The sequence below is a fragment of the Centroberyx gerrardi genome, chromosome 22 (assembly GCF_048128805.1).
Source record: "Centroberyx gerrardi isolate f3 chromosome 22, fCenGer3.hap1.cur.20231027, whole genome shotgun sequence".
NCBI classification, from domain to species: domain Eukaryota; kingdom Metazoa; phylum Chordata; class Actinopteri; order Beryciformes; family Berycidae; genus Centroberyx; species Centroberyx gerrardi.
Window position 1 is genome coordinate 19,398,852 of NC_136018.1, and position 16,230 is coordinate 19,415,081.

The 16,230-nt window shown below is 41.2% G+C and overlaps 1 protein-coding gene across 1 annotated transcript; it reads left to right on the plus strand.

The window, feature by feature from the left end:
* Positions 1 to 1,236: 1,236 nt before the first annotated feature.
* Positions 1,237 to 15,794, plus strand: LOC139918768 (leukocyte elastase inhibitor-like). Its single transcript, XM_078291321.1, is given in 11 exon segments — positions 1,237 to 1,336; positions 2,745 to 2,926; positions 4,931 to 4,972; positions 4,975 to 5,064; positions 6,165 to 6,305; positions 6,530 to 6,647; positions 7,811 to 7,953; positions 9,369 to 9,446; positions 10,042 to 10,131; positions 10,218 to 10,398; positions 14,878 to 15,794. Coding segments are annotated over 10 exon segments (1,287 nt in total). The 5' UTR covers positions 1,237 to 1,336; positions 2,745 to 2,749; the 3' UTR covers positions 15,105 to 15,794.
* Positions 15,795 to 16,230: the final 436 nt, after the last annotated feature.

Below are 16,230 nucleotides of genomic sequence, written 5' to 3' on the forward strand. Positions count from 1 at the left end.
TTGGGGAAAACACTGAATTGGATTTTTTTGGCATGAAACGGTCAGATTTAAAGCTATTGTATATCGGCACAAAATATCAGAGCTATTGGCTGCTCCTCAATCCAAGAATACAGGCCAGTCAACAGCCAACAGCTGTTTTTACCAGCGTGAAAGTATCCTTTAAAGTGCATGGATAAAAAAAGTCACAGACCATGTCCAGTAAGCTATATAAACTTAATCATATAGATGGGTAGTGGGCAGTAAAAAAAAAAGTATTCATGACCATAAATCTACCAGATGGAAGCTGGTAGAGTTGAGGCCCTCCATGCCTCTGGCCCAGTCCAGTAGATGGCAGCAACGCACCTTCAAGTTGGTTGCTAACTGCAGATAAAACCATAACCACACATGATTTGTGGTTGGACAAAATTTAGTCTGGCAAATGTAAACACAAGCATATGCTAGTTATATATTGATATTTGTTAGACTGACAAAAGATGAATAATCTTTTATAGGGTTAAAGAGAAAAGGAGAAATGGTCTGAGAATGTATGATACAAGTGCATAAATTTTATATATAACCAATACCATACGAGTTCATACAATTTACTTCCAATAAAAGTCATGCGCATTACAAATAGTCCGCATTTTACAGCTATTTGGTTTAAGTGTTATGTTTTGTGTAATTTCAATATATCAAGTAACCACCAGAACCATAAGATAACAGTAAATTTAAGCATTATTTTGGACAATAAACAGACAACGTTGAAAAATGTCGTCACATTTCTTCTGTAGCAGTCCAGTGCTTCACTGACCTCAAGCACAGAAAGCACAGAGTGTCACAACGCAGTTGCACATTCGTAGTCAAAATATGTACATGTTGCAAGTCTAGACTGAATTAGACTGAAATACAACAACTTGATTGAGAACTTAGGAACATTTGCTATTGGGTTGATGTGAAAAATATACAAGGTTACATTTTAGCCTACATTAATATGTTAGACATTTAGCTAACAGTAAAACTTTAGAATGAGTACAACAATACGATAAGCTTGTATTCCAAGCTGCCCTAAATCACACAACCAATAGTTAGGAGTGCAATAATCAAAAGAAGTAATAACATTCATCAGCCCTTCTAACTTGTCCGATGCACTTTGATTGGAGCTGAAGTGTCACCTGTTCAAACCTAGTTTTCCCCTTTCGGCTTGCCGTAAATTGACACATGAGAATGCGGAAATTCACTTTGACAGCTTGGGCGTGTCGACCATGTAAATATGACGGAAATGGCTCAACCTGAGAAAGTCTTCCTGTGACAGATAGGCTACAGTACTGATCACTTGTCGACCAGAAGAAGCGCGTGTGTAAGTACAGGAGGCTGTTGGGAGGTTCCTGTCTCATTCAGTCTCTTTTAACTGGGTTATGATGAGGGCTGTAGGGCGTAGTCACTTTGATCCACTAGGTGATACACAACTAATTCTCTGAGACAGCTGTATGAACAGCCTGTCGATGGGGACAGGCCTTGGGTTATATAAAACACCAAGTTTTGACAGTAATGTTCAGGATTGTAACTCTTCTCAAAGACATTCAGAAAAGGGTTTTTTCATGTTGTTGCTTGTCCATTGCTTGATTTTTAGGTCTGTAGTACAAGTATAATGTCTATAATGATACGGCATGATGCGACTTTCACGGCTGTCTGCCTAACTGACTGACCAATGCCTAGTCCATCCCATAAGGGATAGCAGTACCGATAGGTGCCATTCCTTTAAATGGAAACTACTGTACACCATATTCCATTGAAGAAATTGTAAATTTAATGTTGCGTTGCCTATCGGCCAAAGCACATACCTGGTAAACATGACTTAAGACGTCCTCCCAATCAATACGGTCTGCTGTTAAATTCGGCATACGTGTAATCCACCAAACAGTTCTTAATTTCAATAAAATATCAACTTTTATAACTGGTTCACACTATTCGCTACTGCCCATCACGGTGTATTTAGGTGGAAGATCGTAGTAATAACAGGCGCACCAATTCTTAAAGTTTAACTTCTATTGTAATAAGTGCTGCTTGGTGTATTGGCTGCATGCCGAAATGAAGACTGGGTACTATTAATTAGTAAAAGTTCTTAAGTCATGCTCTATCATGTATCTACGTTTGCAGATCATCATTGCAACTTAAAATTGCCAGATTTTTCAATGGAGTTCGGCGATGTATTTTCTTTATACAAGAGAGAATGCAACATATCAGATCTAAAGGGATATGAGATACAGTTTATAATGTCATGATTAATAATGTGCTGTATTTTCATGCTGTATATGTACATTAGGGTTCTCAGTATCTCCACTGTAAAGAGCAGTCTGTTTTCTGTGGCCATTGATGCCTGTGTGCGACTGATCTGATTGGCCGCCTCAACGGAGGGTATAGATATGATGACTAAATGCTTACATCTGGAAGGGAAAGTAAAAAACAGTTTTGTGTAATATGACACCTTTAACCCTAAACTGTTCCAGAGGAGTTGGGCACTACTGGCTACCAGTGTGTGTGTGTGTGTGTGTGTGTGTGTGTGGGTGTGGGTGGGTGTGGGTGGGTGTGGGTGGGTGTGGGTGGGTGTGTGTGCGTGTGTGTGTGTGTGTGTGTGTGTGTGTCTCTGCTTGGTGTATTGGCTGCATGCCGAAATGAAGACTGGGTACTATTAATTAGTAAAAGTTCTTATGAGATACAGTTGATAATGTAATGATTAATAATGTGCTGTATTTTCTTTGCATCAGACACAATGGCAACATCAACCCCACTAACCGAGGCCAACACCAGCTTCTCCCTGGCTTTGTTCAAAAAGCTGAGTGAAGACGACAAGACTGGCAATGTCTTCTACTCTCCCTTCAGCATCTCCTCAGCTCTGGCTATGGTATTGCTGGGAGCCAGGGGCAACACAGCCACACAGATGTCAGAGGTACACACACACATACACACACACACACACACACACACACACACACACATACACACACACCTCTCCCACTGAAAATGAATACCACAAAACACACCCATTTGAACCTGAGGAGTGTTTCTACAGCATACATTCATGTGTCATTGCAAGTCAGTGTACCTGGTTAAGCTGGATGTTGGAATTTCAACAATTTTTTTTTTACATTACTGCAAAAGAAAAGGTGTGGTTCTATTTTCTAGGGTGAGAATATGCAGGTTGATATTAGGACCAGTGATGTATGGATGAATTGAAAAATGGGTAAAACAATAATCTCCAGTTGGTGATCACTGTAAGGCAAAGTTACAGTTATTTTAAAGTAACTGTCTGGCAGAGTGGAGTGGGTGTGGCAGGAGACAGTGCCTGTTCTGCCAGATCTATTCATAGTATTCTGTTACATCATCACACAACCATCTTGGTAGGAAATTAACAGGCGATTGTAATAAATTAACAGATGATTATAATCAAATGACAGCCACAGTCAATGAGCTGTGTATATGGTAAAGCACCTTATTGGTAGGAAATGCATGTGACATCATGGGAATATTATGCATAGGCCTTCATTCAGTATGAAACACAGTTGTGTCAGCAAAAGTGTCTGAAACCTGATCTGTTCTGACTCACTTAGTTTTTATGGTGGGCAGCTGTCTGTTGTGTTGCTATGGGAACAACATACAGAATGTGGAAGTGTATGGGGCAATAAACACCTTGGATACGGTGAAGCAATCAGCTCGCCTTATCAGTCCAGCAGCATGTAGGCGAATGTTTTGTCCCATTGTCTGGCTGTCATAACTCAGTGGTTGTCAAAGTGGGGTCTGGGTCCCCCAGGGGTCCTTGAAGGGGTTACAGGAGGTCTCCAGCAAAATCCCACTATAATTTATTTCACTACATATTATTCCCAATTAGACAATCTATAATAATGACTATTGTGGTCACAGATTTCACTCTAACCACTATTTACTCTGCATGTACAGCATACACAGTCCTACAGTTCAACACTAAATCAAGAACAACAACATGTCTATTTGGTGGTATGTGACATGAAAATCTATGAGAGGTCCTGTCATAACTAATAGTCTATAAGCATATGTTTTTTTATTCCATAATAATGACCAGCAGCCTGTAGCACTTAATGTTATCCTTGGCTTAAATTGAGTAAACTAAAGGCCCAGTCAAAAGGGCAAAGGACCTGTTTGATGGTATAAAAGCAGCAGCATTAAAAGCAGCAGTTGTGAATGCACATCAGGTTGTTTGACCTTTTTAAAGCCTGCAGCATTGTCCCTCTGCAACCTATGTGAGCTTCTGCTCAGGCTTACACCTATATTTAGACCTATTTTATTTTTTGGTATGAAAATGTCTGAATTTAAATATATCGCATATCATCACATATTATTGGCAGCTTCAATCCAAAAATAACAGTATCGCCATTGGCCTTCAAAAACAGTCCAACCCTAGTTCTGCTGTCTCTCTATTTGCATTAGAATGTGCTGTGTTACCATATAAGCTGTCAATATGTCTGTTCACCAGTATCACCGAAACAAATTCTTATACATTCATGGTACTTTGCAAGGAACGTTGCAGGTTAACAGAAGAGTGTGATGCTGAGTCATCAGTTGTAGTGATGTGTGTGTGTACATGCGTACCTGGGTGTGTTGTGAGTGTGTGTGTGAGTGTGTGTGTGTGTGTGTGTGTGTGTGTGTGTGTGTGTGTGTGTGTGTGTGAAAGTGGAGAGGCGACAGTATCATGAGGCTGCTGTGAGGATTATTTTCACTACCTAGTTACCAGAGAGTGCAGCCGCCTGGTCTCTTAACCTGATTGTTAACCCGCTGGCCAACAATTACATCACACATACCACAGTCTGTTGATAGGTCTTTTCTTGTCCTGCACACACACACACACACACACACACACACACACATTTAACTTCACAGTGATCCTAATGATGGGAAGCGCTACTGATTGCACCTCCAGGTCCTCTGCTTCACTAAGGCAGAGCAGCCGAGGCAGGCAGGAGCAGAGCAGATGCAGAGCAGATGCAGATGCAGATGCAGCAGCAGATGCAGCAGCAGGTCCAGCTCAGCAGACTGCCACAGTATCTGCTGAAGGTGGTAACAGAGCCAACAGTAAAGGAATGATGAACTAACTGAGGGGCGTTGTACTAACAGAGGGGCTGGTTGGTGTCATTGGTGAGAGGATCCAGAAACCAATACCAATAGGTGAATAGGTGAAGACTATGTACTTGTAGTTTAAGTTGATGGTTGGTGTCTTGCTGATTTGGATGCAAACAATCCTGAATTTGTCCATTGAAAAGTAGAAGGGCTTTTTGTTGTCCTCAATTGAGTTGACTGTAAAACAACATCAGGGTTGGTGGCTAGTTTTGTTTTGTTTTGTTTATGTCAATGTTTATTTCCTTGGGTTCTTTTACGCCAGTGTTGATGGTGTTAATGCTTTTCTTTTTTCTTCTGTTTTCTCATGTCTCACTCTTATCTATGGTTCCTTTTCCATATTCCTCCAACCAATATGCAGTTGGAATTTTGTGATGTGAAACTGACATGCAAACAGCAGCGGGTGGTGTTCTCAGATAAAGATAAACTGACACTACTGACAAGTCTGCAACTTAAAGGAATAGTTTTTGGCAGATTGCCTCGTTGGTCAGCTTACTCGTTAAGTGATGAGAACATAGACACCAAAATCATCCATGTGTCCCCAGTAGATCATTGGCTCTGGAGCTCCATGCTAACACTTTAGCAGACACTATGTTGAGTGATAGTAGGCGACTAGCATTATCTCCAAAGTATGAAGACTGACCTTTTTATTATAATTACACAAAACTGACAGACTAAGCTGAATAAAATGTAAGATTACTAACCATTTAGCTTTAGAGCTGTTACAAGTTCTCATTTTGTCACTTTGAGATAATGTTAGTGGTCTACTATCACTCACCATAGTGTCTGCTAAAGTGTTAGCATGGAGCACCAAAGCCAGTGATCTCTATGGGGACACATGGATGATGGTCAATGGAAGGAGGCTGGTCTGTGTTCTCTTTACTGAACAGGTAAGTTGACCAACGGGTATTCCTGTGGTATTCCTTCAAGTCCACAGTTTCCATTATACAATAGTCTATATTAACTTGGTTCAAACTAGTCTTCCTCTGCCACTAGCTCAATGCCTCTCTGTAAATCTGGTCTTCTTCGGCTGTCCGCAGTGCCTGAACGTCCAGAAGGTTCAGGAGGACGTCCATGTCGGCTTCAACAAACTGATGAGCGAGCTGAACAAGCCTGAAGCCCCGTACGCCCTCAGCCTGGCCAACAGGCTGTATGGAGAGAAGTCCTACCAGTTTGTTGAGGTGTGTGTGTGTGTGTGTGTGTGTGTGTGTGTGTGTGTGTGTGTGTGTGCACCTGTATGGGCAGGTGTGGGTGTGTCTACACAAAGGTAGTCCTGATGGAATGAGAGGCACAGATAGGAATCTTTATGCTGGCTGTAATACCTTTTTGTGCCATTACTGTGAATGAATGAATGAATTAGATTATTTAGGAATCAGTAGTACTAAATACATATTGATGGTTTCAGGATTTCCTAGCAGAAACCAAGAAGCACTACAGCGCAGAGCTGGAGTCTGTGGACTTCAAAACCAGTCCAGAGGCAGCCAGGAACAACATCAACAGCTGGGTGGAGAAGCAGACCCAAGGTGGATCACACACACACACACACACACACACACACACACACACACACACACACACACACACACACACACACTCATCAAAATCAACCATGTGTTTGGAATGAGACAGGAGAATGGGAGGAAGTGGAAAACCTGTTGAGATGAACACCATGTTTTTGTTGCTTCTCTACAGTGTCACTCTCCTTGTGTGTGTATGCATCAGTAGCTGGGATTTCAAGTATTTTTATGCAGACAGACAAGCTTACGCACTCACTTGCACACACATGTATGCCATTTGGTGGACAGTTTTAGCAAAATGTCTTACAGTAGCATGAGTGTGTACATTTTTGTGGTTTTTATGTTTGCCTTAAGCGGGAAAGTTTTGTATTGATGCAGAAATTCTGTTATAAACAGTATTGGAAATGCATTTGTCGAATAAGTAATGACATAGCTTAAAGACTCTTTCCATTTTCCTTGTCGATGTGTTTTTCTGATTAAAGCTACACTGAGCAATTTTCCGACCACTAGAGGGTGACAGAAACCGCAACACATTTGTAAACACACACAGCAAAACTGCTGGGCTACAGAAGCCCCTAAGGACAAACCTAGTGAAGGACCGTGCATAAAGGCTAACAGCTAAGCTAAATGTACCTACGGAGAAATATCGCCTGTTACCGGTCTCGCTTTGCCAGATTTTTCTCTTGCTGAAGGTTACATGTCCCACAATGACAAGTGAAGAGGCAGGTAGCAAGTTTAATAGTTGAAAATGTTTACTCGCTCGCTTCATCGATTCCACCATTACAATAATTTTTTTCAGGGATGGGAGGGGGAGAGCGCCGCTTTTAAACGGCGAGGGAGGAGACATGCTAATTTTAAAAAAAGGAAAAGCTAATTTGGTCCGAGTTTGACAACAAGCTTTAGAAAAGAGGTGAAAACAGCAACACAGCTGGCCCGCGTGTGTCGATATTTGGTTATAGGTTATTGGTTATAGGGTCTAAAATCGCTTATTGCAGGTTTAAAATAGTGATAGTGCGCATTTAATTTTTCCATCATTTATAAAGTTGGCTCAAAATTTGCTTGACTTTTGGATGGAAACAAAGCTATAGTCTGTTTGTTGTATCCAGCGCTGCATCTTTGTTTCAAATATCATTGGTTCCTTGTGTGTTTGTGTCTGTGCCGTTCACCAGATAAAATCAAGGAGGTGCTGGTCCAAGGTGTGGTGGACAACATGACCAGGCTAGTGCTGGTCAACGCCATCTACTTCAAAGGCAACTGGGACAAGAAGTTCAAGGAGGACTTCACCAAAGACGCTCGGTTTAGAGTCAACAAGGTAACATTATACGAAGGCAAAAACTGACCGAAGAAAGCAACAGTCTGTATTGGTTTCTAAAATGATATTGCATGGTAGAATATACTATAACTGATGTTTCTAATCACTGGCATGTGCAGGGTTACTGGTAAAATACAGGATGATTTAACTAGGTTGTTTTTGAGTTGGATAGGGATTTATTGGTTGGAACTTGGAAGTGATTTTCTTTATCATGTTGTAACTTTGTGGCGTCACAAAGGTTCGCTCATTATCATTTTTGTAAGAAATAATAGGCTAACAACTAGCGGTTGAGTGGTTCTCACTGTCTATTTACCGGAGAGTTTTCCCTACCTGCAGCTGCCATTAGCTGCCGGTCTGTGGTGTCTCACGTTTCACTCTTGAAACGGTTAACCAATCAGAACAGAGGGGTCATTAATATTAATGAGCTTTAAAGACGCAGCAACAGAAACAGCCTGTTCTTGGCAAGGCTCAGAGAGATGCTGGAAAATGAACGTGTAAAAATGGATTGAGAACATGTACATTGGTACATGACACCACACAAACCTTTTTTAATGGACCTCAAGACATAAAATAAAAAACTGGGAAGCGTAGAATATGGGACCTTTTAAGAACAACATTGACAAACCAGCAAGGAATCATATTCTTCATGGAAGCGCTCTGATGTAGTAATGGGAAGTCATGGAAAAGTCATGGAATTTTGCATTAGGGCCACAGTGGGAACCCCGACCATAGGAAACTGTGGAAAGCAGAGACAGAAAGGGGTGATCTGTAGGAAACATTTTATTTTTTTTGCATTACATAGGTCTGTTAGTCAAGGCCAGAAGCGGCATGGTAACATTTCACACTGGTTCTTCCAAACTTCCAAGACCTCCAAAGACCTTAAACATCAACAATCCTTTTGCTCTTGGGTTGCTACGGTCCAGTAAAGCTGTGATGATTTATGAGTCTTCCTTGTGGTGTGGACAGACACACCTTTTTTTCCACACAGAGTGGTAAAGAAATAAAAAGGTGGTGCTTGAGAAAGTGCACCGAGTTTGAGGCTGCGGCCACGCCCGTGTTGTGCAACATGAGACTCCCCCACACATCTGACCTGACCTTTCTTTATCTTGCTGAGAAATGATTTTCTAATGCAAAAGTTGCTGAGAACATTGCATCAGACTTTCCTCACTTCCACACCACAGGATATTGAAAAAGTGAGTCCTCAGGTCAGAACTGTAACAGAATGACAGAGTGTTTAGTGTACACACTATACATGCAGTATGTAGAATGTCTGAAGAAGGCAGAATGAGCAGACGATGGGACTCATCAAAGACAGCCATGCTATACATGACAGTTGTAACCGGCTAGAGCTTTGAGAGAATGATTGTGTTTGGCTCAGTGAAAAAAGAGCTTGTTCTGTTTGCTGTTGTCCTCAGAATGACACTAAGCCGGTGAAGATGATGCACCAGAAAACTAAGTTCCCTCTCACCTTCATCCCCGAGGCCAACTGCCAGGTAATCAATCAATCAATCAATCAAGTCACTCAATGCGTCTTAATTTTATTTGTATTCCTATTAACTGACTAAGCAACAGCAACGTTCATTCAGTCAATAAATTGGTCAAATAATTAGCATATATATATACATATTATTTTTTAGCTTTTTAGCCCCTGTTAGTCTGTCTGCCCGTCAGCAGAATATTTCAAAAACTTACCAATGGATTTCCATGAAAGTTGGTGGACAGATCGGCCATGGGCCAAAAATCAATTGATTAGATTTTGGTGGTGATCCAGATCTGGTATTTCCAACGTTACACAATTAGTTTTATTTTTTATTTTTTATTCATAACCATGAAACTAATTCACATAAAGGTAACTATATCTGTAACTTAAAATTGAAGTGATGTCTTTGGGTGTAACAAAAAATAGAGAATTAGAGAATAACAAGTCTAAATCAGCTAACCCACCAATCAAACACTCAATCCATCACATAATCACAATAATGTGTTCATGCAATCTTATCAGCCAGCTTGTTCATTCAAAAGAAACAGTCAAACTGTTACTAGTCCAGTCTGCACACTGTAACGGTTGCAACCCGCTGTGTTGGACAGATCCTGGAGATGCCCTACAAGGGGAAGGACCTCAGCATGCTCATCTTCCTGCCCAACGACATGGAGGACGGTACAACAGGCCTGGAGAAGGTACCACACACTCACACACACACACACACACATATATACACACACACACACACTCACAAACTAATTGTTGACATTGTCTCCCACAGCTGGAGAAGGAGCTGACGTATGAGAACTTTGTGGAGTGGACTCGTCCAGACATGATGGACACAGTCGAGGTTCAGGTGGCCCTGCCTCGGTTCAAAATGGAGGAGAAGTACGACCTGAAGAAGATCCTGAGCAGCATGGGCATGGTGGATGCCTTTGACATCGCAATGAGTGACTTCTCTGGTAGGACATGAGGCTGGACCAGATCAGCTGTCCACATAATCATTTAAAGAGACGGAAAATGCCGCTGCTTGATGATTTCTAAATTCATTTCTGTTGAGAAGTTAGATTAATAATCCACACCACCAACAGAAAATCAAACTTCATCAACAGAAAATCCAAGGAAAAAGACGTCACAGTGTTGGAAACACTGTTTGATTGACAGGTGATATCTGGGAAGTGCAGTGCAGAAACACCACAGCAATGAGCACTGAGCACTAAAGATGGAGACAAAATAAATTAAGTATCTGGTGGATTGTCATTCTAAATACTGACTGAAAAAACACCTTCAGAAATATGCAGATATGTCATAAAATGAAAAAATGAATCTTCTTCCAAATAACCCCAAAGTCAAAACTGTATAAGAATGACAAAAAAACATGACATGCATTGTGGAGGAAGTGCAGCTGGTAGCTAAGTTCTGAAGTGGTTTAACTTCAGTCTCCACCAACAATTCAAAACACATGCTAAAATTTGGGATAGGCCTACATGAACCGGAATACATATATTTTCTTAAGCATCTGTTATTATTTGGTATACTTAATGTTTTGCAAAAGTATTTCTTCCTCAAGACAAAATTCCTCCATCATGGACACCACACAGATGATGAAAATTGCATATTCATGAAGCAGGGGGCGGGGCTCAGAAATCAGAATCTTTCAAAATCTGTATGCAATGTGTAGTGACTTGGCTTGCCAAAAAACAAAAAGTCTACAAGCCACTGAGGGGCTGCTATACTGGTACTTGCATTATTGACGCATAGCCCTTTGTGTAGCGGTGTGTGGGTTTAATAATTCAATGTCCAAACGTCCATATACGTTTAGCCATACTAAGCGTATTTATTGTACACACAATCAGGCCCATCAACGCTGATCCACACGCATTTAACATCCATCAATAATTTGCTTGTAAACAACACATAGTTTGGCCCTACATATACGCTACACTTGCCATACAGTCAAACTGTGTGCCTCTACCGGCAAGCAACACACCTGCCCTGTGATTACTCTCTCACCTATGTGTACTTTCCCCATACTCCACATACCACCTACTGTGCAAAAAGGGGAATTACCACAGGTGAATACCTGTGGTAATTCCCCTTTTTGCACAGTAGGTGGTATGTGGAGCGTGACAAATAGTAATACATAATAATGAACACAATACAAAAATGGCTCCAACACACCAGCCCCTAATTGTTACTGGTAGGCAGACACAACAATTACATTAAAATTCAAACACGAGGAGTCAAAATAACCAGGTATACAATAGTACTGAGAAAAAACAGACCATGTCTAAAACAACCTTCTTTGGGTCGGAGGTCACTACTTTACTGCCCTAAGTGCCTATAGCCTCCTGCAAAAGACAAAGCTTCTTCCTTCTAAGATGTTTGTCTTTGTCTGGAGACACACAAAACGCACCAGACCTTTCTTGTCTGGGAAGGTTTCCAGGACTCTGCCAAGCAGCCAAGAGCCACAAGGAGCCGTAGAGTCAACCACCACAACAATGTCCACCTGAACAAAAGTTCTTCTCTCTTGGTTCCATTTTTGCCGTTCTTGGAGCAAACAGATCTTGTTTCTTGAGTAGTCCCTGTGGTAAGACTGGTTTACCTTTCATAAGGAGAATGTGATTGGGAGTGAGAGGTTTGAGGTCATTGGGGTCATCTGAGAGCTTGGTGATGCAGAGATCATTTAATATGGCCTCAACTTCATCATCTCAAAGTCATCATCCAGAGTCTGCAGATGCAGAACAGAACTGAGAACCTTCCTGACCATGTGGATGATACATTCCCATACCCTGCCATGATGTAATCCTGTAGGCGGGTTAAAACTCCACCGGATACCATCCTGAAGTAGAACTCCCTGTATACAGTTGTGATTCAAAGATGCAAGAGCCTTCCTTAGTTTTCTTTCTGCTCCAACAAATTTGGTACCATTGTCAGACCGCATATGAGGAACTTGACTTCTCCGGCTAATGAATGTCCGTAAAGCACTGACGCATGAGTCAGTGTCCAACGATTGTGCCACTTCCAAGTGGACAGCTGTACTTGCCAGGCATGTAAAGGTCACGCTATAGCGCTTACAAAGGCTTCGATCTCTCTTTACTTCGATTGGCCCAAAGTAGTCTACTCCAACATTGGTGAAGGGAAGGAGATCTGGAAGAGTCCTTTCCTTTAGCAGGTCCGCCATTTTTTGTTCACCCACCGTTCCACCATAACGCCTACAGGAGCAGCACTGCAATATAATTTTTCTCATGGCTGAATTGGCATTTGTGATACAAAACTTCCTGCGCAGCTTCGACGGTGTGTGGTTTCTCCCGCTGTGACCCAATTGTTGGTGAATGTGCTTTAGTATGAGTCTGGAGATGTATTGATCTTTGGACAGGATGAGTGGATGCTTTGTTTCTTCAGGCATTGCTGCTTTACTCAGTCACCCTCCAACTCTCAGGAGTCCATCCTCCAGGAGTGGGTCTAATTTGTAAATGGCACTGTCTCTAACTACAGATTTTCCAGCTGATGGTGCAGCAATTTCTTCTTTGAATTTTTGTTGCTGACTATAGCGAATTATGGAAGTTTCAGCCTCCAAAAGATCACATGGTGACGAGCTCTGATCTCCTAATGCACATTTGACCATTTGCATCTCCAACTGTAGTGGCTGGTTGGGCTATTTGCACCTTTTCTGTTGCCATCAGAAGCCTGCAACTCCTTCCTCTTTTGATTCAACTCTAGAAGAGTGTTCCTCAACTTAAGAAACCAGGCAACTGTAATCTTAAGTCTTCTCCAATCTGAGAAGTTCAAGGTTCTTTATTGTCTTAAACATAACAAAACAGCGAGAAGCAGATAATGCTAGCTATGAAAAATTGAGCCTAGAGCTAGCTGCAACAATGTAAACAAGTAAACAAAGTAAACAATGCAGTACTCTATTGCAAAATGGTAAAATGACCATCAATAAGAAGTGATAGAAAATATAAAGTGACAGAGTATAAAAAAATAATTAAATACAATCAAAAATAAAAATATGTATGATATGTACACTTTTCAAAATATATGGACATATGAAATGGAATGAAGTTGAGATGTAAAGTCAGATGTAAAGATGTAAAGTGCAGTTGGCTAAAGTGGGCAGTGTGCAAGTATGCATGTGTGGTGTGTGTAAGCAATGAGTTGGTCAGTAGCGTTAGGAGAGTCCTTGACAATGATTGCATTCACTGTGACATCTTTCTTGACTTCTGGCTCATCAGATGCAATGGTGGCTTCTGTCGTATATGCAGGCCAATCCTTCTCTGGCTTCCAGAGAAACTTTGGGCCCTCAATCCATCTGTTGCCATTCAGGAAGTCGTCAACTTTCATACCTCTGGATGCATCATCTGCAGGGTTGTCCTTAGTATTGATATACCTCCATTGGGAGATGTTGGTTGCATCTCTAATGGTCGATACTCTATTTGCCACAAAGGTATGGAAGCGTTTGTCCATATTTTTTATGTACTTTAGCACTGAAGTGCTGTCTGTACAGAATGGTGACTGATTCAACTGAAGCTGCAACTCAGCTCAAGACTGACTGGGAATGGTTATCTGCTTTAGGGGGGTGACTCTTGCTTTGCCAAGCAGGAAGGCAACATGGACACCGCTCCTGTTCTGCATCCTGACGTAGGTGACGGTGCCAAATCCATCTTCACTAGTGTCAGAAAAGTGATGCAGTTGTGCAAGAGTGGGATGTCCAAAGTCCTTGGGCTTAATGCACCTCTTGATTTTGAATGCTGCCATCCTTTCCAAGTCTACCAGCCATCTTGTCCACTGGTGTCTAATGTCTTGGGGTATGTTGTCGTCCCATCCACAGCTTCTCCTACAGAGCTCTTGCAACATGACTTTGGCAGGCAGTGTAATTAGTGCAAGGAACCCAAAGGGATCGTAAACTGAACTGATTACAGACAACATTCCACGTCTGGTATGAGGTCGTTCCTTCACCACCATCTTGAACTTAAATGAATCGGTCTCCACAGATCACTGTAGTCCAAGGGCTGTCTCGACTGGAAGCTCACCTCTATCCAGATCCAACTCCTTCAAGTCCTTAGCCCTATGTTCCTCTGCAATGGTCTGCAACACTGCACGGCTGTTGCTAATCCATTTTGTCAGAGTGAAGACATTTTTATATTGTCGTTTACATTCTAGCAAGCTAGTTCTTTTGCTAAATTTGAAGATTTGTGTCTCAGAAATAAACATAATGCTGCACAGTCATACAGTCATTTAACTTTTATTTATTACATCTTATCGTGGTTTTATCGAATTGTGAACCCCATATCGCGTATTAAATCGTATTGTGAGATAAGCATATCGTCCCATCCCTAATACTTAGTCATCTCTTATAGCTTATAGCTAAACGTTTTCTCAAGGATTATTATAAGTATTATACGTTTTTCTCTCTTTCTCCCTCTCTCTTCTGCCAACAGGCATGTCTCCGGCCAACGACCTGGTGTTGTCCAAGGTGGTCCACAAGGCCTTTGTGGAGGTCAACGAGGAGGGAACGGAGGCCGCCGCTGCCACCGCCGCCGTCATGATGCTGCGCTGCGCCAGGATCCCCGTCACCTTTGTCGCGGACCACCCCTTCCTCTTCTTCATCCGACACAACCCCAGCATGAGCATCCTGTTCGCCGGCCGATTCTGCTCCCCTGCTTGAGCACCATGTCCTGTAGAGCAGTGGTTCTTGTTGTGTTGAAAAAGTTCTGAAAAAGTACAAATATATGAATATGTATGCACACTACAAGATTTCTCCAACACTGACACCCAGATTTGCCGTCCCATATTTTCAAGACCAGAATGTTGCCAGAACGCCTTTGAGTGGAAACTATGGTGTTGGATTTTTGTGTAGGTTGGATTAATTGAGGCTAAAATCTTGTAGTGTGCATCCATCCTTACACAATCTATCCTGTGTTTATCCTCTGCCTTTCATCATGGCCACATTAGGCGGTTGCACTGTAGAGCTCATTTTATGTCCCATACTGCTTTGCATAGGCGTCCTGCCCAAATACTGTTTGTCTGTGATTCACCGTCAGACCCTTCCTTAGTTTATCTTGGGCTTTATGTGCTTAGAGCCTAGTTTATCTCATCTTATACCTAATACCTTTAGGCTCTGAAGAATTTGCCACTAACCAAAGAGGACAGTCAGATTAATATTTTCTTACTGATCTGAGATTGCACTATAAGCCTTATCATTATATTATATTATTATAATTATAATTCTTTTTAATAGCCACTTTATTATAACCATGCAAAAGTGCAATTACACGTAGTTGTACCCAACAGAATGTAAAAAACAAGACTTTAAATGAAGGTTTGTGTATCCTTATGCTTTTACAAATGGAATAAAAGTGTGTGCTTTGGATATATTCTGTGTGATATTTTTCTTCTGTTATTAAATGGCTTATAATAATAATAATAATAATAATAAACTTTATTTATATAGCACCTTTCAAAACAATTGTTACAAAGTGCTTCACAATAAATAAAAGCATGGAATAAAAACACTAGAAAAAACAAATAATAGAAAATAAGCACAAATTAATAAAATGAAATGAAAATCATTATAAAAAATGGCTACAGCAACAAGATCAATGGAGTAAAAAAAGAGCTAAGAAACAAGGAATAAAATTAAAACACAACTAAGAAATAAAAATCATAGTAAAAAAGCCTTTACATAAAAATGTGTTTTGAGGAGAGACTTAAAAGAAGACACAGAGTTTGCTAGCCTGAGATTCTCAGGCAGGGCATTCCAAAGTTTAGGAGCCCTGACGGCAAATGCCAGG